The sequence below is a fragment of the Dipteris shenzhenensis genome, chromosome 28 (genome assembly GCF_047967505.1).
Source record: "Dipteris shenzhenensis isolate YYH24624 ecotype China chromosome 28, Dip_SZ_1.0, whole genome shotgun sequence".
NCBI lineage: Eukaryota > Viridiplantae > Streptophyta > Polypodiopsida > Gleicheniales > Dipteridaceae > Dipteris > Dipteris shenzhenensis.
In genome coordinates, this window is record NC_141623.1 from 26,693,738 (window position 1) to 26,721,662 (window position 27,925).

Below are 27,925 nucleotides of genomic sequence, written 5' to 3' on the forward strand. Positions count from 1 at the left end.
GTCATTAAAATCTTCAATCGAGCTACTTGGACATAAATAGAAGAAGGCTAAGAGCCGAGGACTCATCTGGCTACCTCTACAAGATTACAAGATTTCTAGAGCTAGTCCTTAGCGGATGACTCTAGGGGGTGGCGAAGGGTACCCCTTGGCTATCGGGAAGTCTAATTTTGCCTTCCTCGGCCTAAGTTTGGTTGCTAGCTCGACCTGCAAGGTAATTGTCCTACCTTGGGGCCTTTAAACACACTAGTGCAATCGGACGCCTGGGTGCTCGTGTATCATCGGTCGAGGTCCAAATTGTGTCGTTGCAAGGGGACGGCGCTAAAGCGAAAGCAATGGTGTAAAAGAGATGGACGGAGACTTTCTTGGTGAAATTAGAAATTGTGCAAGGGACGCGCCACGTCATCCGGTGACAAAGAGGCATTTGCCGATGGAGCCACCGGTAGATCCCGGTCACCTCATCTTCTTCCCAATTTCAGCAAATCCAGATGGTCGGAGTTTAGGGCTACATTTCTGCAGCTCGAATCGATTTCTGCATCGAAATCCCTTCGTTGAACTGCATTCTGCAGTTTATGCAAGGTTTGGATCTCTCACTTTGCCTTTTTCCGTGAATTAAAGCACGAATTCTGTGTTGATTCTCAACTTTTGCAACCAAAATTTGTGTTTTGGTCCTGCATTTCGAACCAGAATTTGTGCCTCGTTCGTGAATTTCGTCCCAGCATTTGCGCAGCTGGATTGGGAAAGGATTTTTCTTGCATCCAAGCTCGACGGTTTTAGTTGCTCAACTTGAGCTGGCTCTTTTTGGAACCAGAATTTGTGTTTTGGTACTAGAATTTGTGCCCTCGTTCGTGAATTTTGTCCAGCATTTGCGCAGCTGGATTGGGAAATGAATTCCTTGCATCGAATCTCAAAGGTTCTTGTTGTTCAACTTGCCTGGCTCTTTTTGAGAGCAACATTTCAATCTTGTACAGCTGGTTTGCCGTGCTGCAAGCTTAGCTTGTCATCGTAATTGAATGAAGCTGTGTTGACATGCGTGATTACTGATGGACGGGCTTAAGGGACCATGTTCGGGTTTGTGCAATTGCTTCAATACAAAATTTGAAACTCCGTTGATTTTCCTTTGCGTGTGTCTGCAGTTTGGGAGCCGCGTGCAATGCTATGTCCTATTCGTCCTGGCGTGGTTCACTTGCAACTCGAGCGTTACTTCAACTATTGCTGTCTTCCCGTATTATCCAGTCATTTTCAACGTCGGAAGCTTTCAACTGTTGGACGTCTGTATTCATCTACATTGCCTAGGCCGTGGATTCAGATTTGCTGCATAGCCAGCAACACAGGCGGACGAGCCGTCGTAATGGCAGCGTTTGAAGGTGGAGAAAGTCGCCCTCACGCTGGGCGGCAATACACCAACAGACTTGCCAAGCAACAAAGTCCATATCTTCTGCAACATGCTCACAACCCGGTTCCATCTCTCTCTCTCTCTCTCTCTCTCTTACACACACACACACACATTTTTTGTAAGAACACATATAGATAGATAGATAGATATATTAACGTCTCTAAAAGGCCAAACGGCCTATGAGACTAAAACAGTTGATACATCTGCTAGTGTTGTCTCATCAAAGAGAACAACAAAATAAATAAGCTGAAGGCTGAGAGCTACTAAAGGTACTTACAGTCAGAGGGACTGCAAGTGACCCAAAACTAATGAAATATCAAGCAAGTATTTACTAAAAGTACCAATTGATCAGCATAGGCAGAAAGCTAATCAATAAAAAGGTTGCACTCTTCTTATGTCAAAAATCCCAATCATGGGCAGCTCTAGGATCTCATAACTCGGTGCCACACGTTTCCGGTGTTTGGCAATGATGGCACGGATCCGATGAAGATATGGGTGCCGGGCACAGGGTCTTGGGGGCTTGGGCCTCCGTGACCTGGATATGGCGATGGCTCGGTCCAAAATCACACCACTAGAGTGTGGCAATCCGCCTATGTGTGATAAGGTGGTGGTGGCGCCGAGGAGGGCATAAAACTAGCTGAGGTGCTGGCAGAAGAAGTCTCTGGGTGTACTTTGCCTGGGTGAGGCTGGTCTCGGCTGTCTGTCTCCCAACAAAGTCTCTCTATGTCGCTTGAGCTCTGATAAAAACAAACCCAAGCATTTTTTATCTTCGTACTCCATCACCCTACGGAGTGGGCCAAATCCCTTTCTGAATAGACAGTGGTATCTTCCTCGGATTTCATAATATACCGTGCATCTACATACGTAATGCTCCTCTGTCTCCTCCTCTTGCTGGCATAACTGACATATCCGATCCTGAGGGGCTATGTGGGTGTATCTCCCTGTCTCTATTCTCAACTGATATGATGAGGTTTGAATTTGGCCAATAATACTACGTAGCTCGTGGGATAGGTGTGTGTCCATGTATGCTGGCTTGGCTATAAGTTCATCTGGAGATAAATGAAGAAACTGCCACCTCAGCACAGGCTTCACAGGCACACCTGTTGCTAGGCACAGTGCCACATCATCACTGCATGTGACTCACACTTCCCTAAGGGCTCATGTGGTCTAGTCCAGGTTCTCTCAGTCTCCAACTTGACAATATCAGCTCTAATGATCTTGTTTCGGTCATGGCGAGATAGGTCTAACTTGGGACAATCCAAACTGTATTGAAAGGGTGGGAGTGCATCCATTGTCAACTCATGCTCTACAAACCATCTCTGTAGCTGAGCATACCAGCACCATGTTCGACCCTCCTCTGCTAGCTGCCCGGATGATCATAGCCAACCGTGCATATCTGGAGCCAGGTAGATCCCACAATCTATGTATGTAAGTTACTGCTTGGAACAGAGCCTCAGTCACTAGCGGAGCAGCTGCTAATTCAGCTCGTATTATTGGATGTGGTACAGATGACTTGCTCCGGATCATGTGGGCAATCAATGTCACTAATGGCCTTTCCAATCTCCTCCACTCAGTTGCACCCTCTACACTGGGGCCCCATATAGCTGCACCATAAAATAGTGTGGGCACCACCAATGTCTCAAACAACCATAATTTTGTGTATGGCTCTTGGAACTGTACATGTGCACACTGTCTCTCTAGTGCCCCCAAAGCTGCATAGCCTCTATCCAATCGCGGCTCTCAATGAATATTGTGGACCAGAAAAGATCACCCCGAGGTACACATAAGATCGTACCTGCTCTACTGTCTCACCTTTGAAAGTGAACTGTTGTGCTGAGCGCGTCACCCAAGCCTGTGTAGTATTAAATACCATCACCTTGGTTTTCCCAAGGTTTACTGCTAGATCCCTGTCCTCACAAAAAGCCTGTAGTGCATATAAATGTCTTTGTAATCCTTCCGGAGAATCTGCAATCAAAACTACATCATCTGCATAGAGCAGTATGGGTATCAACACTCCTGCTAGGCTGGCTCCGGGTCCTCCTATCCTGTTGATATACTCTGAGAGCTCATCAATCTATATGCCAAATAGTGTGGGAGAGAGAGGGCACCCCTGCTTCACGCCAATAGTACTCATAACTGCATCTGACAGCCCTTTAGGTGCTCTAACTCGGCCCATCACCGTCTCATACAAGGCATATGTCCCCCACTGCATCTCATGTGGTACTCCAATATCCTGTAGTCTTTGCATCAGCCTGGTCCGTGGGATTGTGTCAAAGGCTTTGCGGAAGTCTACAAAGCAACAATATATCCTTTTATGATGATGTTTGCCTTCCTCTATGAATGCCCGGAGAGTCATGATGTGATCCAAAGTGGTATAACCTCGCCTGAAACCTGCCTGTCCTACCGCTCTGTGTCCATGCATTGCTGCCCATCTGCTCAACTCCTTTTCCAAGATGGATCCATATATCTTGGCCAGGCAGTGGCCAATCATGATAGTCCTGTAATTGTTGGGCATCATCGGATCTCCACTCTTAAAAAGCGGTACAATGGTATGCTCTGTCCAACTAGGGGGGAATCCTTCACAAACTGCTCTATTAAACACATGCACAAGAAGCGGTGCCACAATGTCCCGTGCGTACATGAAGTGCTCTCCTGCTAATCCATCATGATCCAAAGCCTTTCCATGTCCCAATCTGTCAATGCAATCATTGACCATATGCAATTTGAAGGAGCAATATGTAGGCCTCGTATCCTGTGGGTACGGAATCGGTGGCTGTCCTGGTATATCATATAATGACTACGCATAGTCGGCCCAAGCTTCTGGTGCTATAATTGGTGTACCAGCTTGTCTCTCCTGAAACATCCTCCATGCCTTCTTGCTGTTCTGTCCCAAGAATAATTGGTAGATCTCTGCCTCCAATCTAGCTAAGTAGGCCCGTTTCTTCTTCCGTATTAGGCGTGAGAAGATGGCCTTGGCTTGCTTGTGTGTGTGTGTGTGTGTGTGAGAGAGAGAGAGAGAGAGAGAGAGAGAGAGAGTCTTAATTAAATACATGCAACGAAACAAAAGTGGACAATGAACTTTACGGGATGTTCTAGTTTAGTAACTATTAGTAAATCATACCCATCTTTACGTAACGTCTTCAGCGTCCCCTAATGACACAACCCTGCAGGATCCGAGCCTATCACTGACCTAGAATCTCGTCCTCGATACAACCAAAATCATAGCGCAGGTGCCTCGATCCTCCCGACCACCCCTGAGCACGTGGGCTACAACTCGACTCATCCATAGGCCTGTATCTAATCCAGGCGTCCCATGCCACCTGAGCCCGTCCAAAGGGCCTTCGATACCCCACCTATGATCCGCCATGTAGATGGCCAGAGTCCCGGCCTGGGGGTCCAAGTCCCATCCATCAGTTGAGGAGCGCTCAACTGATCTACACAATAGCACTGGCCCTCCCTCTATATAGAAGGTAACCCGCTATAGATAGCATTATGCTATGAATAGCTCCCTCCATATAAAGCGAGCACTATATATGAGTCAATCTATATATATAGCAATCTCGGCTAAAAATAGCCATCCAGCCCTATGCTATCCCGTAACCCACGTTAACCTGGTATTTAACCCTAGGTACACCATGCACATGACATACTCCCCTTCCTCTAAGAACTCACTCCTGAGTTCACCAGAAAGCCCGAAAACTCTCTGTGAAGATGAGTCCATGCCAATAACTATACTCTGACTATTAGTTTGAGTGTGCTATACTTTCCATGAGATTCAAATCAAAGAAAATCTAAGGCCAAAGCCACAATCTTTGATAACCAACCCAAGGAAAGTAAATCTCTCAATCTAAACAAGGTTACATATCGTCGAGTATTCTCCTCGAGAAATCCAATAACGCCTGAATCCACAGAGTTAATTCCGTTGACATATCCATACACAGGGATGGTAAAATCTGTACCTGAAGGTAAATGATTCTATCAACCTTATCTATTGAGTATCCTTGAACTCAACATCTTAGGTTGAAATCTAGGAATCATTGTTCGAACAACCCCATCCATTGAACCTCTCGAGTGTGAAGAGAGTGGGAGAGAAGGAAGGAGTCTCACTTGCGGCTTTCTCACATACACAATGGGGAAATACACACAAAGGTAGAGGCTGAAAATAGTTTTCCTCTTCTTAGTTATGAAAGCCAAAAGAACACTAGTACAAAGAAATAGAAGAACCCTATATGTGGGTCTCAAAACCAAACTCAGCTAACTAAGGTGGCATACTAACTGAGCCACGAACTAGAGTACATAAGGATAGCTGTCATTCAGCTATTATTTATAAGTGGTGTACTAGCCGCATCTGCAGCTAACAAGTCGGTGACATAAATGCACAATGGTCACCTTGGCATATCACGAGTGGAGCTCGATATCTCAACACTGCCCCTCGAGCTCAATCCCAATTCCTGCACACCAAGTAGGTCTCTGAACTTGCGCAACTTCTCTGCGCCCAATGCCTTGGTGAATATGTCAGCTACTTGATCCTCTGTGTTGACATAAACTAGATCAATAAGACCTAGTAAAACCTTCTCCCGCACATAATGATAATGCACCTCAATGTGCTTTGTTCTAGCATGATAGACTGGGTTATTTGCCAAGTGTATACTGCTCATGTCGTCACAATAAATGACAACTGGCCCATCTGTAGACTGATGCATATCATAAAGTAGCTTATGCAACCAAGCTACCTCACATGCAGCTATTGCTGTACCCCTGTACTCAGCCTCTGTGCTCGACAAGGCGACTGTAGGCTGTTTCTTGTTGCTTCAAGTGACTGCAGCACTCCCAAAAGAGAACACATATCCACTGGTAGATCGTCTATCAGAAATACTACCAACCCAATCAGCATTAGTGTACCCATGCAACTGTATCTGAACCCTAGTCTCATAAAATAGTGCATACTGCAATGTGGACTTCACGTATCTGAGTAGGCGTTTAGCCGCGTCTAAATGCGGTTTCCTTGGAGCCTGCATAAACTGACTTACCAATCCAACAGCATAGCTCAAATCTGGCCTGGTAATAGTCATATAAATCAAACTTCCTACTATGCGTCTGTACATAGTAGGGTATTCCAAAAGCTCACCTGCATCTGTGCTCAGCTTCACATTCTGCTCTAAAGAAACTGAAATAGGCTTACAGCCTGTCATCTCATATTTGGACAGCATGTCCAATCCATAGTGCCTCTGCAAGAGCCGTATCCCACTTGGTGATCTAATCACCTCAATGCCCAAGAAATAACGCAGCTCTCCCAAATCCTTCATCTCAAACTTCTGCTTCAATAGCATTTTCACATGAAGGATATCTTCATCACTATCACCTGTGATGATCAAATCATCAACATAAATGACAAGCAGCATAATACCTTTCTCTGTTTTTCTCACATAAAGTGAGAAATCTGCCTTGAAAATCTGAAAGCCAATATTAACAAGATACTATCCTATCTTGTCAGACCATGCTCTGGGTGCTTGCTTCAAGCCATACAAGGCTTTCTTCAACCTGCAAACAGACTCAGGATGAACAGCATGCACATAACCTGGTGGCTGCTTCATATAGACCTCTTCTTGCAAATCATCATGCAAGAAGGCATTCTTTACATCCATCTAATATAAAGACCATCCCTTCGATGCAGCCATAGCAATGACTGCTCTTACAGTTGCCATCCTTGCAACCGGATTGAATGTTTCTTCATAATCAATGTCATATGTCTGTGCATACTCCTTGGCAACTAATCTTGCCTTGTATCTGCTCACAGAACCATTTGCATTGTGCTTCACCTTATAGACCCACTTGTAGCCAATTGCATACTTGTCTTTAGGCAAAGGCACCCATTCCCATGTAGCATTTGCTTCCAAGGCATCCATTTCTTCATCCATGGCTTTCTCCCATTTTTCTTTTCCCATGGCTTGCTCAAAAGGTTCCTGTATCACTTTGACCATATAGGCATAGTGAATGGCTGTAAATCCATCATATTTCAGTCTATCCACAGGATACCTAGCTCTGGTAGACCTGCGCAAAATAGGCTCACTTCCAGGTGCTCTCAAAACATCCCTGGTCTTCCTTACTCCAGGTGTAACAACAGAAGGAATACCCACTCATCATCAATGCTCTGTTCTGAGCCACTGGATTCACCATCCACATAAGAGTGACCTGCATTCACATCAAACATGGGCTGATCTACCTTTTCTTTTCCTTTTCGTGATACCTGCATACCACTATCTGCAATGCTTTGAGGAGATTCTCCTGATCTCAATCTGCCTGTCCATGGCGAAGTATGTGAACCATTGCTAGAGGACACTCCAGGTCCACTAATATTTTGTGATTGCTAGTGTGAATTCTGTGCAGCATTACCATTTTGTGCATCTACATCATCAATCACATTTATTGGTTTATACCAGCTGCTCATCTTATCAAAAACAACATCTCTGCTCACTATAAACTTACGAGTAGAAGGGTTATAGCATCTATACCCTTTCTGCTGCAGAGAATAACCAATAAAGATGCACTTCTCAGCTTTTGGATCCAACTTGGACCTCAACTCATGTGGCACATGAACATAGGCAATGCAATAAAAAATTTTCAAATGAGAAATACCTGGTTTCCTACCGGTATACATCTCCTCTGGCGTCATGCCATGTATTGCTGCAGTGGGAGTCCTGTTCATTATGTAAACTGTTGTTAGCAACTGCTTCAGTCCAATAATAATCTGGTAGGTCTTTTTCATTTAGCATGGCCCGAGATACCTCTCCAATATGCATGTTTTTCCTTTTTGCAAGTCCATTTTGCTGTGGGGTATGACTGCATGAATATTGCTGCTTTATGCCATGCTCCTGCAGGAACCTTGCAAACTCATTTGAGAGGTACTCTCCCCTTCCATCTGACCTTAGGCATTTTATTCGCAGGCCTGTTTCTTTTTCAACCATAGCTTTAAAAGCTTTGAAATGCCCAAACACTTCACTTTTCTTTTTCATAAAATAGTGTTAGAATTATAGATATAATTCAGCAGTGACCAATGTAATTTAATAAGCTAGTTAGGGGCACTTTTCCCTCTTTAAGAGGTTTTTCCCCCTAACTGCAGCTAGTCCACTAACTATGGTTAGTGACTACTAAGGTTTTGTCACTAGGACAAAACCTTATCTCACTCTTTCAGTTGAATCACACTTACACTCTTCTATTGCAACTAAGCTCTTAAGCTTTCAGCTCTCAGCTCACTCTCTTGCTCTTTCTCTCCCCAAATCTTACATTTGGTATCAGAGCAGGTTCAAGAGCTCCGTGCTCTGTGCTCCCTTCAGCTCCTGCTGCACATTCACCTGCATCACCAGTCGAACAGCTTCCTGCTCCAATTGTTCGTCGTCCGTACAATCTGTACGGGATCGTCCATACAATCTATATGGACTGATTCCGTACAGTCCCACACTGAACCTGCTACTGCTGTACCTGTGCGTACCTGCTGCTGCCGTACCTGCGCATACCTGCCGTACCTATTGCTTCCGTTCATGTCGTACCTGTAGTCTCGTCGTCCGTACGGCTGTACAGCTCGTCGCCGTACAGCCTACAGTTCCCCGTCCGTACTTGCAGGTGTACATGTGCGCACAAGCAGCTGTACAACGTCCGTACGCTGTACGGATTTTGAGTTTGCTGTCTGTACATTCGTCGTACTGCCACACGTGCAGTCCGTACCTGCCATCCGTACAGTACATGCGCTGACTGTCCGTATTGTCCAACGTCAGCCAGCCGTACCGTCGTGTCAGCCAGCCGTACATCCATTCAGCACATGCTGTACTTACGTACAGCAACAGCCCGTACAATTATCTGCCGTACAATTGTACGGACTGTCAGTTGTGTCGTTGCTGTCCGTACAGGATACATCTATTTTCGCTGATTTCTACAATTCTGTTCTAGCAGATTTTGTTTCGAAGCAGATTTTCTTTGCAAACATTGCAGGCAGATTCGGAGGTTTAGCCCAAAAATTTGGGGATTTTGTGATTAACACTGCAATTTCGCAGTGAAATTTGGGGCTTTTGCAGAAAGAGCGCAATTCTTGCAACATTTGGGGCTTTTGATCAATTTGCCCCTTTCTGGTTGCAATTTCAGGCCTATTTTGGGGCTTTTGCGTTGGGAGAGCAATTTTGGAGATTTCAGTTCATACTGCCTTTCTTGAAGTGTTTTGCAGCACTTTTGGCAGATTCTGGAGAGTTTTTGATGCTTGGACAGATTTCTGACAGTGCAAGTGCAGAAATCTGAGTTGCATTTACAGCTAGTGCTTGGCTGTGTTTTTTTGGAGTTGTGCATTTCATTCCCAGTAAGGGAATTCAGTTTTGTATGTGCTAAAATCTCTTTCTCAGATATGGCCCAGCAAAATCAGAATGATTTCCAGTTCGGTGGTCTTTCACAGGAAGACAAGTTGGATGGTACCAACTACTCCCTCTGGAGTTTTATGGTACACAATATTCTGATTTCTCGCAATTTATGGGATTATGTGAATGGGGGTGAGATCCGACTAGCAGGTATAGCACCTAATACCCCTCCTCAGCAAGGAGGTGGAAGAGGTCGTGCACAGGGTGCAGCTGCAGGACAAGTTGTTGGTGCAGCTATAGCCACTACTCCAGAGAAGAAGAGATGGGATTCACGGGATGCCTTAGCTTTGTCATGCATCTCTCTTTCAGTGAAAAGATTTATCATTCCGCATATCCGGTCGTGTAAGACCTCGAAGACAGCGTGGGATATCTTAGAAAGCATGTATGCAGCCCGGAATGATGCAAGGGTATCTTTCTTGAAAAGAGAGTTAAGTAATACACATATGGAAGAGGCTGACTCCATGTCAGTCCACCTCACAAAGCTACAGGATCTCAGAGAGCAATTATTGAACATTGATGAGATTATTCCTGATTCAGAGATGATTACCACCACTCTGAATTCTCTTCCTGAGTCTTATCTCAGCTTTCATACCTCGCTGAACTTATCATTGAGGGGGGGTACAAATCCTCTCACTTTTCATGAATTGATAGGACTTCTGCTTCAGGAACAGGCTTCAGGAACAGCAGACCAGGAAAAACTTGGCTTCACGTGCAGGTGAACAAGCTATGCTCTCAAAGTTCAAGTCAAAAACAAAGGGACAGGCAAAGACATCAGTAAATCAGCCTTTCAGTGGGTCAGGACAGCCTTCACAAAAGGCTAAGAATGATGCAAGTAAGCCCAAGAAGAAGGGTTTTTGTCATTACTGCAAAAAGCCAGGTCATCACATTGCAGAATGCAGGAAAAGGCTTGCAAAAGAGAAGAAAAACAGCTCCGGTATGGCTGTTTCAGATTCAGCTCGTCATGCATCTGACAGTGGGGATGCTGCAGCCAACTTTGTTGGACAGGATTATGCCTTTTTATCTTGCATTTCGAATTCTAGGCTGGCTGCTCCAGATGCTCGGGATAGTACAGCCACTTGTACCGATGATACATATGTCTTTTTGACTTGCAGTTATGATCCTTCCACGGATGCATCAGCCTTCAGTGTCAATGAAACACTGAATACTTGGTATTTTGACAGCGGTGCCTCCAAGCATATCACTTCTAAGAAGTGTCTCTTTACTTCCTTGCATCCACCTCCCATTGGTAAGAAAGTCACTTGTGCCAACAACTCGTCATATTCAGTATGTGGTACAGGAGAAGTTGAGCTTACCGCCACTGATGGCTCAGTTTTCAGACTTTCAGATGTCTTGTATGTGCCTGGTATCACCAAGAATCTCCTTTCAGTGTCCACTCTTAACAGGGCTGGATTTCAGGTCATCTTTGAGGATGACAAATGTGCTGTCCGAGACAGGGAAAACGATTATGCCTTGAGATTATCTGGTACTCTGCTGCGTGGGCTTTTTCAGCTTGATCTTTTTGAGAAAAGAGCAGCCCATGCTCTTGCAGTTTCTACTCCTACTGCTGCCATGCAGAGTGCAGAGTTATGGCATGCCAGATATGGCCACATGCATTACAACAGCTTGATGACACTTCGGAAGCACTCTATGATTGATGCATTGCCACCTCTTGAGATACCTCCTTCACATGCCTGTGAAGGGTGCATTTTTGGTTCAGTTAAAGCTGTCCGAAAATTACAGCTTATACACAGTGATGTCTGTGGTCCCATGAGGACTCCAACATTGGGTGGTCATCTCTACCTTGTTACTTTTATTGATGATTACTCCAATTTCACTTGGGTCTTTGGGTTGAAGCGCAAATCAAAAGTGTTCATGATGTTTAAACACTTTTCAGCCATGGTTGAAAATGAAATTGGACTCAAGATACAGACATTGCGCACAGATAGAGGTGGGGAATACTTGTCTGCAGATTTTGATGCTTTTCTGAAAGGCAAGGGTATTGTGCATCAGCTCACAGTAAGGCAGACCCCTCAGCAAAATGGCAAAGCTGAGAGGAAAAATAGAACTCTTATGGAGATGGACAGATGTATGCTGAAAAGCAAACACATGCCTCACAAATTCTGGCTTGAAGGTCTAATGTGTGCGAACTACATCTTTAATCGGGCTCCCACTAAGGCTTTGAAAACAAAAACTCCCTAGGAAGTCTGGAATGGGAGAAAGCCTTCAGTGGATCATTTCCGTGTCTTTGGATGCCTTGCATATGCTCATGTGCCAGTTGAATTTCGGCATAAGTTGTCAGATAAAGGCAATTAAGTGCATATTTGCTGGGTATAGAGCAGAAAGCAAGGGGTACCGTCTCTACAATCTTGCTACACGCAAGATCATTGTCAGTAGAGATGTGATATTTGCAAAAAATTCAGCTCACACTCAGGCTGAATTTCATATGCCTTCTTCTTCAGAGGATGTTTTTGAGGCGTTACTACCCATTGCCTTGGGTTCCCCTGCTGATATTTTTGATGCAAATCAGAATTTACAGCCACCTCTCGATGCTCCAGTTCAGCCAGAGGATGTCTTGCCACCTCCACAGGCAGTGGAACAGGTGGTTCAGCAAGAAATTGCAGACATACAGGCAGCAAAAACAGTCCCAAACTAGCTGTTATAGACTCTCAGGGAGAGTAAGATTGATGCTCCATTACCTGGCAGGACTCGCAGTGCAGTAAGGCACATGGAAGGTGCTAATTCAGTGGAATTAGCATATGCAGGTACTCTTCTTGATGAGGAGGAGCCTGCAACATTCGAAGAAGCAAAGGACAATGTGCATTGGATGAATGCCATGCACGATGAATTGCAGTCCATTCAAAAAAATCAGACTTGGGATGTCGTAGACTTGCCACCAGGTAAACATGCCATTGGTACACGATGGGTTTTCAAGGTGAAACGGAAGCCTGCAGTAAGGCACATGGAAGGTGCTAATTCAGTGGAATCAGCATATGCAGGTACTCTTCTTGATGAGGAGGAGCCAGCAACATTCGAAGAAGCAAAGGACAATGTGCATTGGATGAATGCCATGCACGATGAATTGCAGTCCATTCAAAATAATCAGACTTGGGATGTCGTAGACTTGCCACCAGGTAAACATGCCATTGGTACACGATGGGTTTTCAAGGTGAAACGGAAGCCAGATGGCTCCATTGACAGATACAAGGCAAGGTTGGTTGCCAAAGGCTATGCTCAGAAAAAGGGCATAGATTATGAGGAGACTTTTGCTCCTACATCCCGGATGACCACCATCCGATCTGTTATTGCAATGGCTGCACATTTTGAGTGGAATGTTCATCAGTTGGACATTAAAACAGCCTTCCTAAACGGAGACTTGTTGGAAGAGGTTTATGTCAAACAACCTCCAAGCTTTGAAATTACAGCAAATGCACTTCAGGTATGCAAGCTAAATAAAGCTTTGTATGCCCCTCGTGCATGGTATGCCAAGATTCATGCCTTTTTGACCAGCAAGGGGCTGCACAATAGTCCTACTGAGAGCACCCTCTACATCAAGAAGAATGGGGGGCAAATTTTAGTCATCATTCTTTATGTCGATGACTTACTGCTCATAGGGTCCAATGAAGATAAAATTGCAGATTTCAAAGCTGATTTGCAGACCAACTTTGACATGTCAGATTTGGGGCTGCTTCACTTTTATTTGGGGATCCAGTTCTCTCAAGAGAGACGTGGCACTGTTATGTCTCAGTCCAAGTATGTGCAGAAACTCTTGGACAGATTTAACATGCATGATTGTAAACACGAGAGATTTATGAAGCTGTATTCCAACTTCCACCATGTCCAAAAAGAACACCCTCCCCTAGTAGTGAGCATTGTGATGATTTCTTTGAGCAAGGCAGTTACTCATTGTCACAAGGCTACTTAATTAACAATACAAAAGATGCAACACTCTATCCCTTCTTTCATTTCTTGTCTAAGTATATAGGTTAAAAATTAATTCTTAGTAATGCACCACTCCATCCCTTCTTTCAATTCTTGTCTAAGTATATAGGTTAAAAATTACTTCTTGGTAATGTACCTCAGAACAATGCTGCTTTAGCTATAGCTACAATAGAGGGTAAACAATAGGTGGATTAGCTTGGAGTTTTTGAAACACAAACATAGAAGATTGTCAAAGGACAATCACATTTTAAGCTAGGTCCTCATCTCTGCATGCTACATTATCTTCTTGCATCCAGTCAAGTCCCATGGCCTACCCTTGAGCTTGCCCGTTACCTCCCATGCTAGTTTCTCAAGAAACTACAGCCTTAGCAAATCTCCATACTCCTACTCCCTATCCTCTACTAGTTATCAAGCCCATACTTGTTTATAGCCACTCCCATGGAGCCAGGGCTGAAACTCACAATGCATGATGCAAGAGAATCAGTTGATGCCACATTTTACAGTCAGGCTGTTGGATGCCTCATTTATCTCTGCAACACTAGACTTGATATTCAGTTTGCAGTATCTCAGGTGAGCAGGTATATGCACAGCCCAAAAACTATGCATTGGCAGGTAGTTAAGTGCATCTTCCGTTATTTGCAGGGCACAAAGTCTTTTGGCTTGTTATTTCCCAGGGGGGGTGACTTGCAGATGCATGCATAGAGTGATTCAGATAGGGCTGGTGATTATGACACTAGGCAGTCCACTAGTGGCAATTGTTTCTTTTTGGGTAAAGCTTGCATTTCCTGGCTGAGCAAGAAACAATCTACAGTGGCTACCTCATCATGTGAAGCTGAGTACAGGGCAGCTTTCACAGCAATAGTTGAATGTGTCTGGCTGCGTCGTCTATTTGCTGATCTTCATCTATCATTGGAGGGTCCTTCTCCAATTCTCACTGATAGTCAGAGTGCCATTGCAGTGGCAAAGAATCCAGTGTTTCATGCTCGCACGAAACACATTGAGGTTCACTATCACTACGTTAGAGAGAAGTTACATGCAGGAGAGATTAGTATGATCTTTGTGTCCACACATGACAATGTTGCAGATATTTTCACCAAAGCACTTCCACGTGAAAAGTTTGAGGCATTTCGCAGTGCCCTGAACTTATATCCGTTTGGTGATTAATCATCCTTGTACATGACATTGGCACTGCAGGGGTTGTTAGAATTATAGATATAATTTAGCAGTGACCAATGTAATTTAATAAGCTAGTTAGGGACACTTTTCCCTCTTTAAGAGGTTTTCTCCCCTAACTGCAGTTAGTCCACTAACTATGGTTAGTGACCACTAAGGTTTTGTCACTAGGACAAAACCTTATCTCACTCTTTCGGTTGAATCACTCTTACACTCTTCTATTGCAACTAAGCTCTCAAGCTTTCAGCTCTCAGCTCACTCTCTTGCTCTCTCTCTCCCCAAATCTTACAAATAGACCTAAACTTTTCTGCTGTAGTCATCAATAAAAGTGACAAAATAATGACAGCCTCCAATAGATGTAGCTTTAGTAGTCCACACATCAGAGTGGATTAATTCCAATGGCTTCTTACTCTCTTGATCATGTCTAGGAAATGGTTTCCTTGCATGTTTTTCAAATTGACAGGCTTCACATACCTTATGCATTTCCGCAACCTTAAATTTAGGCAATCCTGCAACAATATTTTGGGCCAGCATTGATTTAAGTCGCTGTACATTAACATGACCAACGCGTTTATGCCAGATATCAATATCTGCAACTACACCGGTCCCATGTGCAAACATTGCTGCACTCAATTCAGGCATGTCCGCATCCAACGTAAACATCTGCCCTTCTTCTTTCCTTTTGCTATCAAGCGACCGTTATTTTTCATATCCTCAACAAAGCATCCATGAGGATTAAATCTGACCTGCAAGCCCTGCTCAACCATTTGACCAACAAAAATCAGGTTCTTGGTGATATTCGGGACATGAAATACATCAGACAGGTATTTCTTTTTCCCATCCTGCATAGACAAAGGAATTTTGCCAATCTGCACAATAGGATGTGCAGTATCATCACCAGTCTCCACAAATCCTGGTCTTTCCATTTTCCTTGCATCTTGCATCCATTCTGCATGACCTGTCATGTGGTTTGACGCACTTGAGTCAACATACTAGACATCATTTCTTTCTTCTGCACTTGTCACAGAATTGGTCATGTGCTGCACCATAAACAGATGCTCATTTCTGTCATCACCCTGTCTACTAGAAGATGCATAATTGCCTTGCTGCAATTTTCAATTCATAATGTCATTCTGCTTTTTGTAGCAGTCTTTAGCCATATGACCTATTTTACCACAATAGTAGCATTCAACATTGCTGTTTGCATTTTGGCCTCTCTGCCATCCACCACGACCTCTTTGGCTCCCCCTGCCTCTAGAGTTACCACGTCCTCCTCCATAGGACTGGTTTTCTTGAGTTTGTTGCATATTCTGATTTCTACCACGGCCTACAAATCGGCCTGCTCTACCTCTGCCTCTACCTCTTCCAGCATTTGAGTAGAAGACAGTTTCTTTTGAAGTTCCTCCTAAAGAAGATACACCACCATTTCTATGCTCCTCAGAAATTAGAAGAGCAATCAACTCCTCAAAATCAGGAAATTTTTCACGGACGGAATTGGATGTCCAAAACTGTGCATAATCCATTCCTAGACCATTCAAGGTCACAGAAACTAAATCATCATCTTCCACTGGCGACCCAATGGAAGCAAGTGCATCTGCAATCTTCTTCACCTTCATGTGGTAGTCATTGATGCTCATACTTTCTCTCTGCACATTGTGCAACTTGTAGTGAAGGTGGAAGGGGCAGATTTGGAGATGGGGAGAGAATAGCAGAAGGAAGGGAGGAGAAGGGGAAGGAGAGAGGAAGAGAGAGAAGAATGAGGGGATAGAGAGATAGAGAGAGGAAGAGAGAGAGAGTGTGAGCGTAGGTAGCAGGTAGCAGGAAGGAGGAGAGAGAGTAGATAGGATTAGATGTCACATCAAAAGTCCCGTACAAAGGTGTGGAGGTGGACTTATATAGTCTCCCTCTACTATATCTCCTTTTTGCCCCCTTCTAGGCCTAAAAATCCGCTAAGCCAAATCAGGCCTAACCCTCACTAACTTGGTCTGATCGTGGTCTTCATTACAACCATCCCTTCCCAAAGAATTTTGCCCTCAAAATTTCCATGAGGCTGCCCTGGATGAGAAGGATACAACAGAAACTGATCAGCTCTGTAGGAGATAGTGGTAGTCCTGCACAATGCTCTCAGGTTGCCAAGAATTCTCATCTTCCGTTAAACCTTTCCATTTGATGAGGTATTCTGTGTAGGCTTTGTTCCTGAGTACATGATCTCTGAAGCCCTTGATTTGCTCCGGCACATAGATTATGTGGCCCTCTTCATCCATAGGAGGTAACTCAGGAAGAACCTGGACATGCTGTCCGACATGTGGTTTCAGCAAGGATACATGGAAAACATTATGGATCTTGGAGGTACTGGGTAGTTCCAACTGATATGCTACCTGCCCAACTTTGCGGATGATTTTGTAGGGGCCATAATACCTATGGGCAAGCTTTGTGTTGGTATTACCTTTCAGCGAGGAATATCGATTCTTATGGAGACGTAAATGCACATAATCCCCTTCTTCAAAAGATAAGTACCTCCTTTGTTCATCCGCATACTTCTTCTGCTTGGCTTGGGCATCCTGCATATTACTCTCCAAATCATTCCTTGCTTGCTGATTTTTCACAGCCAAGTCGGCAACCCTGGAAGGCATTCCCACTTTGCATCCATACATAGCCTCGAATGGACTCATGCCAATAGAGAGGTGTTTAGTGCTGTTGTAGCAAAATTCAGCCAATGCTAACCATTTGTCCCAAGACTTCTGCGTGTCATGACAGTAATGCCTTAGATACTCCTCCAACCACTTGTTCACCCTCTTTGATTGTCCATCCGTCTGTGGATGATAAGCAGTACTAGGCGCAAGGGAAGTACCAACTGCAGTGAATAACTCCTGCCAAAAGTGACCCATAAATTTAGCATCCCTGTCACTGACAATCTCCTGAGGAAAACCATGGTGCTTGAACACATACTCAATGAATTGCCAGGCAACCTGTGAAGCGGAGTACCGAGTCCTAGTCGGTATGAAATGGGCCTGCTTAGTCATCCTGTCAACCACCACAAATATGCTATCCCAACCCTTATCTGTAGAAGGCAAGCCTGTAATGAAGTCCATGGCAATGTGAGTCCATTTGCCTTCAGGAATGGGTAGCGGTTGCAGAAGGCCTGCGGGTAACCGGCTGTCCACTTTATTTTGTTGGCAGGGCAAACAGTCACTGACAAACTTAACCACATCTCGCCACAAACCATCCCAAATAAAGCTCTCCTTGACTTTTTCATATGTTTTTGTGATACCCGTATGCCCTGACATAGGGGATGAGTGCATTTCCTGTAATACCATCAACCTGTACTTGGAGTCTGGCACAAGATAAATTCTGTCCCTGCACCATAACAGTCCGTTGCGGAGCTGAAATCGAACATGTCCTTGGCTGGACGGACTCTGTAACTCCACAAAAATAGGGGCTGCATCAGAATTTTGCATGTATTCCTCCTGAATCCCAAGTATCCACTCCTGATGAAGCGTGGAAATGGCAGACAGTTTGCATGACCACATCCTGGACAAGGCATCAGCAACCACATTCTCTTTCCCCTTTCTATATTCAATGTCAAAATCATAGGACTGAACTGCAGCCAGCCATCTCTTTTGCTTCATGGATAAATTAGGCTGCGTTAAGAAGTACTTGAGTGTCCTGTGATCCGTTTTGACCTTAATCTTGCTACCGTACAGGTAGTGGTGCCATTTTGCAAAAGCATGCAAGATTGCCAGCATCTCTTGATCATAAACATGATAATTCATTTCCCTGGCATTAAACTTCCTGCTCTCAAAAGCAATCACACCATGTTCTTGTTTTAGGACAGCCCCTAAACCTTTGCCACTGGCATCCGTCTCAATAATGAAAGACCGTGAGAAATCAGGGCACACCAATACAGGTGCATTGCTAAGGGCATCCTTGAGGTTATCAAAGCTGAGTTGTGCTGCTTCTGACCATTGGAAGGCATCCTTTTTCAGCAAATCAGTGAGAGGGGCAGGCCCTTTGGCGAAGTGCCTAATGAATCTCCTGTAAAAAGAAGCAAGACCCAAGAAACCTCTGAGCTGCGTGGTATTTTGTGGCTACGGCCACTCCTTAATGCATTTCACCTTAGCTGGGTCTACCCTGATTCCGTGCCTGCTTACAACATGACCAAGATATTCAACCTCCTCTGCCATAAATGTGCACTTGCTGGCCTTGGCATAAAGCTGATGCATCCTCAAGATTTCTAGCATTTGTCGGACATGGTCAATGTGTTCCTGTGCATCCTTACTATAAATGAGAATGTCATCGAAAAATACCAGCACACATTCGAAAAGAAGGTGGTGTAAGATCTTGTTCATGAGTGCCTGGAAGGTGGCTGGTGCATTAGTCAAACCAAAAGGCATCACCTTGAACTCATATAATCCTCTTTCTATACGAAAGGCAGTCTTATGCTCATCACCCTCTTTCATCCTGATCTGATGGTAACCTGACCTCAAATCAATCTTCGTGAAATACTGAGCACCCTTGAGTTCATCCAGCAGGTCATCAATCCTGGGAATAGGAAACCTGTTCTTAATGGTGGTCTTATTCAATTCTCTGTAATCAATGCACATACGAAAAGAGCCATCCTTCTTCTTCACCAGGAGTACTGGAGATGCAAATGGCAAGGTGCTATGAGCAATGAAGTTTTTCTCAAGCAAATCTCGCACCTGTATTGCCACTTCTTCCCGTTCAACCTTAGAGAGTCGGTACGGGGCCTTGTTTATTGCTTTACTACCAGGTTCCAGGACTATGGCATGATCAACATCTCTTTTTGGGGGCAACTGAGATGGCATATCAGCAAACACCTCCCCAAATTCCAAGAGCAATTTCTGCATTTCACAATTATCCACATGGGGAATACCACCCTCCTGAGGTACAGAGACATTCAATGCATAAATGGCACTTTCGTTCTTGAGCTCCCTAGCTAGCTGCCTTGCTGAAATGACCTGCAATTTCTGATTCACAATGCCCTGCAATGTAACAGTTCTACCCTTGTGGCAAAACTCAAGAGATAAAGCATTCAAATCTATACTAATTTTGCCCAAGGATTTCAGCCAATCACAACCCAGGACAGCATCTATGGGCCCCATATCCAATGCCAAAAGATCACCTGCAAACTCATAATGATCAGAAAACTTGATCCTGGCATCCTGGCAACAATGTCTGCTGATCATGTGCTGTCCATTCGCGATCTCCACTTTCAGACCATGGTCTATCTCTGTAGCAACTAATCCCAATCTTTGCAATGTTCTACAATTAATGAAACTGTGAGTGCTACCACTGTCTACCAATACATGGACAGATCTGCCATTAATCATTCCCTTCAACCTGATTGTGTCAGCACTTTTGGCACCGAGATGGTATACAGTGTAGACTGGGCATCCCAATAAATCTGTTCATCATCCACAGGAACATTACCATTAGCATCACCTCTGACATGAAAAGGCATTGTAGGTTGATGCTTCAACACAGAGAGTGTTGGCTTACAGCCTTTCCTGCTACATGTAGGCTGAATATCAATCTCATGCATCACATGAGTGGTTTGCTCAATAGCCCCACCCGGATCAAAAGGAAAAACAGTCCCCTTTGTGCTGATCATGTGCTGTCCATTCGCGATCTCCACTTTCAGACCATGGTCTATCTCTGTAGCAACTAATCCCAATCTTTGCAATGTTCTACAATTAATGAAACTGTGAGTGCTACCACTGTCTACCAATACATGGACAGATCTGCCATTAATCATTCCCTTCAACCTGATTGTGTCAGCACTTTTGGCACCCATCAAGGCATGTAGTGAGATGGTATACAGTGTAGACTGGGCATCCCAATAAATCTGTTCATCATCCACAGGAACATTACCATTAGCATCACCTCTGACATGAAAAGGCATTGTAGGTTGATGCTTCAACACAGAGAGTGTTGGCTTACGGCCTTTCCTGCTACATGTAGGCTGAATATCAATCTCATGCATCACATGAGTGGTTTGCTCAATAGCCCCACCCGGATCAAAAGGAAAAACAGTCCCCTTTGTGGCATCTGTGTCAGGAGACTCATTTGCATCATGAGCTCCTGTCAATTCCTCATGAGAGACATCATGGGGGTCTGCTACATCAGCCACTTCATCATCATCAGATAATTCAATTATCATGCTGAGTTTGGCTGAGCTGACATTCTTCATTTTGCACACATCTCGGTGCTCAGGTGTCCATTTCTCTCCACACCTAAAGCATAAATTTGCCTTCTTCCTACTGTCCATTATGGCTCTGGAATGTTGTTTAACTTCTGATTTGCCAAAACCAGCACTGGGTTTGACACCTGTCTTTGCATCCATGGGCCTGTATGGCTTTGCATATGGCATCTTACGTCCAGAAACCGTTGGATATCGTGGGAAGGAAGCAGCTGCTGGTTTCTTATCAATCCAATCAGCAGAATTTGTCTTCCTGTCAGCATCATAAGCAGTACCATAGAAGCTATGTGACACATGCTTGTACTTGCCAGCATATTTTGGCTCAAACACCTCAGCAAGCTGGGCTGCTCGCTCAATGGTTAGAGGATTGTGAGCTCTCACATCAGCAGCTAGAGAGGGATCTAAGCCTTGTATAAAATGCAGCAACTTCCCTTTCTCAGAAATATCCTGTACAAACAAAGAAAGTCTCCAAAAACGCTGCAAGTACTCCTGGACCGTACCTGTCTGTGATAGTGCATAGAATTCAGCAAGGTACTGTTCAAGGATCAGGGCCGAGACGAAGGTCGTGACCATAAGCTCCTTGAACTGTTTCCAGGTGGTAGGCTTCTGAGGTGACTCTCGCATGTAATGCCACCATGTATGTGCATAATCCTGTAAATGCATGCCAGCAAAAATGATCCTCTCCTCATCATTCTTAGGGTAGAAGCGGAAATAATCTTCAAGCTTCGTGAGCCACTCCTCCAACTCATTGGGAGTGCGAGTGTCACCCTTAAACTTATGCACAGAGATCTTATCTTTCACATCTTTGGCTGCGTTATTCCTATAGTGACTACTAGCATACTCACGCTTGAAGCTCACATACTGTGAAAAGGGCATCTCATTACGAACATCCTCAGGCAAAGCCCTATATGAACGTAAGGCATCTGAAAGCATATCATCCATGTTTGCATGCTGCCCACTTCCAGCATCATGGTGGTTAGGAGAACCACTCCCCTGATGCATAAAGTGCGTCTGACTGAAAGCATTACCTCCTTGATACGCAGGCTGAGTCTGATTGAATGTATTAACAGGAGGTGTCATCGAAGCATGCAATCCCTGCTGAGTCTGCCTGCCATAAACATCTCGGTGGGTGGGTGGCATAGAAAAAGGTTGAGAAGAGGACTGGCCCCTCTCCCAACTGCCCTGAAACCCAACACCCAATCCAGGCATGCTCGCCGTTGGCAAAAATGTGCCAATGGGCCGGCCCAAAATGGACGGCTCAGCCAATGAAATATGCGAGCCAAATGGAGGCCTGGAATCAATAAGAGAAGTGCTCGGCGGCACGGGCAAGGCATCACCAGAATCAACATAATCCCCATGCTGGGGTGCATGCATAGAACCAACATCATAAGTGTGACGGCCATCAGCCATAAATCCCCTGTGTGGGTCAGGAAAATCACCATGGCTATCCGACTGATCCCCGTGCTGGGGTGCGGGCTGCTTACCCTTATTGTGCATACTGATGGTGGTAGTGATCTGTTGCCCAATGTTCTTACCCATTTGGGTGATAGCTGTATCGTGCATAGCCATAGCAGTGGTGAGTTGCTGCCCCAACTGCTGACCCATCTGCTGAAAAGCCCCCTGAAGCATCGAGGCCAATGCATCTAGAAACTGTGTGTCGGTAGGCATAGCAAAAACTGGCTGTGAAGGAGATGCACGCTCTGTGACCGGCATCTACTCCTGCTGAGCAACATCGTCACCGTGCTGAGATGACTCATCCGATCGGGGTGCACGCCTGGGTGCCATGAGTGACACGAGGAAAATGTGCCAAGTGTCGAAGGCTCGATGTAGAGGCTGGAGAGGTGTCAGTAGTAGTCATTGAAGAGGTTCGAAGAAAGCTCGGTGAAGAGGCTGGAAACGGGGCTCAAAATGAGCCACGAAGGTGGCTAAGAAAGGCCCAGAATAGGGCTGTAGGAGTACCCTAAAAGAGGTTTTTTTTTTTTTTTTTTTGTTGGAAGCTTAGGACAACTAAGACACCTAGGGTAGTTAGTACAGTTCTAGCCTAGACCTTTAGGACTGTTAGGACACTGTCTTAGACCAACCTAAGCCAACCTTTAACCTTAGTTAGTACTAAGTCAAACTGACTAAACCTAACCTTACCCAATCACTAACCTAACTAAACCCAACCAAAGTAACCCAATCCACTAACTAGCGAGACCTAACCAGACCTAAACTAACCTAACCAACCAACCAATCCCAACCTTAGAGGCTAAGGTTTGCAGGTGGGCGTGGATGGCAGCGCACAGGCGCAGACTGGCACGGAACGGGCGGCGAGACGAGTAGACGGGTGGCGCATGGGAGCGGACGGGCAGATAGAATGGGAGGGAGACATGCGGACGGCAGTTGGGGAAATGTATTGGATGGGATGCTCACGGAAAGTGCTGGACGGACGGAATGCAGGTCGGGATGTAGACGCACAGAACGAGGCTAGGCGTGACTAAACGGGCTGGACGGGACAAAGGGAAAACTTCCTGTAGATATGCAAATAGATGGAACGGCCTTTCTGGAACAAGGCATGAACGGAACGGAGAGGCTGACGGTGCTAACGGGCGGACGTGTGCCCGCTATGCAGCCTAGCTGACGGTTGAGGGGCTGATGGGGTTGAGCAACTGATTCAGGGCTTGAGTGGAGCGATCGAGCTCCTCCTGAAACCTGGTTTTCAACGGACGAGTCTTTGCTTGCTAGTAATAGATGCCAAGGCGCAGCTGCTGGAAACAAAGGTGCCAGAGTCGGGGCTCTGATACCAATGTAGTGAAGGTGGAAGGGGCAGATTTGGAGATGGGGAGAGAATAGCAGAAGGAAGGGAGGAGAAGGGGAAGGAGAGAGGAAGAGAGAGAAGAATGAGGGGATAGAGAGATAGAGAGAGGAAGAGAGAGAGAGTGTGAGCGTAGGTAGCAGGTAGCAGGAAGGAGGAGGGAGAGTAGATAGGATTAGATGTCACATCAAAAGTCCCGTACAAAGGTGTGGAGGTGGACTTATATAGTCTCCCTCTCCTATATCTCCTTTTTGCCCCCTTCTAGGCCTAAAAATCCCCTAAGCCAAATCAGGCCTAACCCTCACTAACTTGGTCTGATCGTGGTCTTCATTACACAACTCTTGCTTGAGCTGCATTTTCCTGGCTTGTGTATTTGTGCTGTACATTTTTGCCAAAGTATCCCATGCCTCCTTTGGCGTACTTGCATCTTGAATATGCACAATCATAGAATCTGAAATACTAGTACATAACTTTTTTGGCTCTCTCATGCCATCCTTTAAATGCCTGCATTTCCTGTTGATTGGGAACATTAGGAAGAACTGATTTTTCTTCATTTCCTGTAATGAACTCCCAATAGCCTTTTCCCATAAGGAAATTCGTCATACTAAACTTCCATGCTTGGATGTTGTTCTTGTCAAGCTTTTCAGTGACAATCTGTGAAAGAGAATCAGACGCCATTACAGAACACTGCAAAATATTCTGTCACTGTAGAAAACCCAACTTCTGCCTCACAAGGTAAATCTGCAAAACTGATGAAAGTGGTATTTGACCACATAGTCACTTCCTAGTGACGATTTTGCATCAACAGGCAATAAGGATGATTGTGTAACTCCCAATATCTCTGCACACAGGCATATGATGCAATTTCTGCACCAACTTTTTACGGACCTGCAAAATAGTGGTCGCACAGCAAAAACAGGGCCTTTTTCTGAGTGCGTGCGGAGAACTTCCCCCTTCAAAACGGGCCCTGCAATGGCCTCGATTCAGAAAAATAAAGTCACCGCAAGCTTCGCCCTCGCCCGCAGCATATACTGTCCTCTCACCACACCGCAAAGGGTGTCTCAATCTGAGACAGTGCACTCTTGCACTTTCCGGCTGTGCTACCTGCAGAGATTTGCTCCCAAACTCGAAAAAGGAAAGCAACACCGATCCTCTTACCATGACACCGCGAACTTGGTTTGCTTTCTTGAGCTCCTTATCACGAACCAAGCTGTGATACCATGTTAAGAGAGTGGGAAAGAAGGAAGGAGTCTCACTTGCAGCTTTCTCACATACACAATGGGGGAATACACACAAAGGTGGAGGCTGAAAATAGTTTTCCTCTTCTTAGTTGTGAAAGCCAAAAGAACACTAGTACAAAGAAATAGAAGAACCCTATATGTGGGTCGTAAAAAATCTAATCAGGTTGCCCCAATTTAATTCAGCCTACTTGTACTTCACCCTAGAGGTCCTTGGGTATTATTTCACGCTGGATTATACCACCACATCAGAGAATCTTAAATGTAACATACCTTAGTGTCCCATACCTACTGCAAATAAAAAACTCGGTGGACAATATGAGTAAATGAGGTAGCCAACCCCTCTTCAACTCAAATCCGTTCTCAATCCTTTTCTTAATGTGATTATATCACCCCCTTGTGTTACAATACCCCAACCAATAGTTCAAAGAAGAAAACAGCAGGTAGCATCCCTAACAACTCTTGAATCGTGACTATCCACGACCTCGGACTAAAAGAGTGAGAATTAGAATGACCCCGCCTTTTGACATGATTCAAAGAAGGTATCTAACAAGACTCATCCTGGTCTAATCAATAAGAACCTTCATATGTCCAAACGGTAACTCAAAGAAACGCCATAACTCACAATCACATCGAGATCAAAACTTCAAATAGAAACCAAACAGGAATCTACGCACCAAGATTTGAGAAAGGGAAATCCAATTGTCTTAGTTAAGTCCAGTTTAATATGTAACAAAGTCTCAGGCATCCTCAATGTACCATATATCTAAAAAACTGCAAGATATATGGAACAAAAGTACACGTTATATAATTTGAAAAAACCAATCAAATTATAAATGCCACTTAGTTACAAATCAAATCCAAATTAACCAAAACCTGGTCAATTTAATAACAAGACAATTTAGAACATAATTCATACAAAATTAGGGAGCTTCTTGAACCAAGAGTGGTTCAAAAGATCCAGTCAAGTAAAAAATAATTAGGTGTCGGTCAAAACTGAGGATTTCCACTTCTTCATCGGTTCTCAATAGCACGGAAGCGGTATAAAGACTCTAAAACAAGCTGTCTACATTTAGAACAGCATGAGCCTTCTTCAATATATTTATGGTACTGAGGGGTTTTATAGTAGTGAAGAGCTGCTCAGAGTTCATCCATGAAGGAATCCATCTCTCGTAGCAGGTCATGGGGTCTACGAGGATTAATCTCCGATGTAGCCTCATCCTCCATCTCAATAAAACAGTAATCCAACGTAGGTGTCTCATTACTTTGATGTCCTTCCATGGCTGGAAAATATCTCGCACGGGAGAGGGACTAGAAGAAAAACAACTACGTCCAGACGCGTGCTCTTCACACTAACAATAAGAGAATCTGGGGCTGCGTGGAATCAAGGAAGAAGGCGAGTAGAGGACAGCAAGAAAGATGGCGGAATCTGATAGGCTGATCTCAGATGGAAAGAGGGTGGGAAATTCGCCTTCATGCGCTGAAGTGCTGAAGTGAGAAAGAGAGAGAAATCCCGCGTATATAAATAGCCAGGAAGGGCCAGCAAAAGCTAGGCAAATTTAGGGTGGGTGCTTGATTTAGAGCAAGTGCTTTCCTTGCTAGAGAAAAACAAAAAAGCAACCTGCTTTTTTTAAAAACCAAAAAACAGTCTGTCTTTTAATAGATCTGGTCCCGCTTTTCTCCAGCCAGCCAAAAATAGCCAAAACGCGCTAGATTTAGAGCAAGTGCTTTCCTTGCTAGAGAAAAACGAAAAAGCAACCTGCTTTTTAACCAAAAAAACAGTCTCGCTTTTAATAGATCCCGTCCCGCTTTTTTCCAGCCAGCCAAAAATTGCAAAACGCGCTAAAATCAGGCCATACGCTCCTTCCCAAAGCCAAGCGCCTGCCCCCAATCATATCGCCCCTGTCTCTGATGCCCGAATCGCCTAGACAAGCCGCTTTCTAGGCTTATGAATGCTCTCTCTTTCCTCCTACTTCTCAACTGCGGTAAATCTAGGTCTCTAGGGTAGGAATCTCATCCTTGAGAACCCAGAGCGAATTCTTTCCCTAACCAGCCCACTCTCACACGTCCCCACAGCCAATCACATCAACAACCCAAGCGTGGGAAGTTATAGGTCAGAGACGATCCATCCTCATATCTCTTGCTGAAAGCATCGAGTCTTCTCATTGCCTACCCTTCTCAGGGAATCACGATGTCCAAACACGTAGCAACCGAGAGAGAGCACACAACCTATGGACATCTGTTTCTTCCACAACTCTCCCAATCATGAGCGCACATCATCAACCAACGATTCAGCCCATAGATGAGCGGAAATTCAGATTTGCAAGAGCAATCTCGAAAAGCGTACTTGGAAGACATCTTTTCTGCATACCTCACGTTGAATTCAATTGTGATAGGATGGCTCTGATACCAGATGACACGACCCCGTAGGATCTAACCCTATCATTGACCTAGAATCTCGTCCTGGATACAACCAGAATCATAGCACAGGTGCCTCGATCCTCCCGACCACCCCCGAGCACATGGGCTACAGCTTGACTCATCCATCGGCCTGTATCTAACCCAGGCGTCCCATACCACCTGAGCCCGTCCAGAGGACCTTCGATACACCACCTATGATCTGCCATGTAGATGGCCAGAGTCCCGGCCTGGGTCCAAGTCCCATCCATCAGTTGAGGAGCGCTCAACTGATCTACACAATAGCAATGGCCCTCCCTCTATATAGAAGGTAACCCGCTATAGATAGCATAATGCTATGAATAGCTCCCT

At 44.8% G+C, this 27,925-nt stretch overlaps 2 protein-coding genes and 1 pseudogene across 2 annotated transcripts in view; 1 reads left to right on the plus strand and 2 right to left on the minus strand.

Moving 5' to 3' along the window:
- The first annotated feature begins 489 nt into the window (after positions 1–489).
- LOC147883388 (catalytics) overlaps positions 490–27,925 on the plus strand; it is a 139,079-nt gene continuing 111,643 nt past the window's right edge. Inside the window, exons 1-2 of the mRNA XM_087399647.1 lie at positions 490–576; positions 1,134–1,456. Coding sequence (XP_087255773.1) covers positions 570–576; positions 1,134–1,456 — 330 coding nt within the window. The 5' untranslated portion in view covers positions 490–569. The remainder of the gene's footprint in view (positions 577–1,133; positions 1,457–27,925) is intronic.
- On the minus strand, positions 2,027–3,278 carry LOC147883389 (uncharacterized; annotated as a pseudogene).
- LOC147883390 (uncharacterized) lies at positions 8,686–22,534 on the minus strand. The gene is made up of 3 exons (XM_087399228.1): positions 20,691–22,534; positions 19,605–20,265; positions 8,686–8,745 (listed from the first exon to the last, which is right to left on the minus strand). The coding sequence occupies exons 1-3, from the start codon at positions 22,532–22,534 to the stop codon at positions 8,686–8,688; spliced, it is 2,565 nt and encodes an 854-aa protein (XP_087255354.1).

Bases quoted from the DNA above. Each gene is read 5' to 3' on its own strand.
- LOC147883390 (XM_087399228.1), bottom strand. From the start codon at position 22,534: ATGGCTGATGGCCGTCACACTTATGATGTTGGTTCTATGCATGCACCC. The intron at 20,266-20,690 runs GTTGAAGGGAAT...TGACACAATCAG, and splicing joins AAAAGTGCTGACACAATCAG to GTTGAAGGGAATGATTAATG. The intron at 8,746-19,604 runs GTGCGAGATTTG...CTGGTGATGCAG, and splicing joins GGGAAGAAGTGGCAATACAG to GTGAATGTGCAGCAGGAGCT.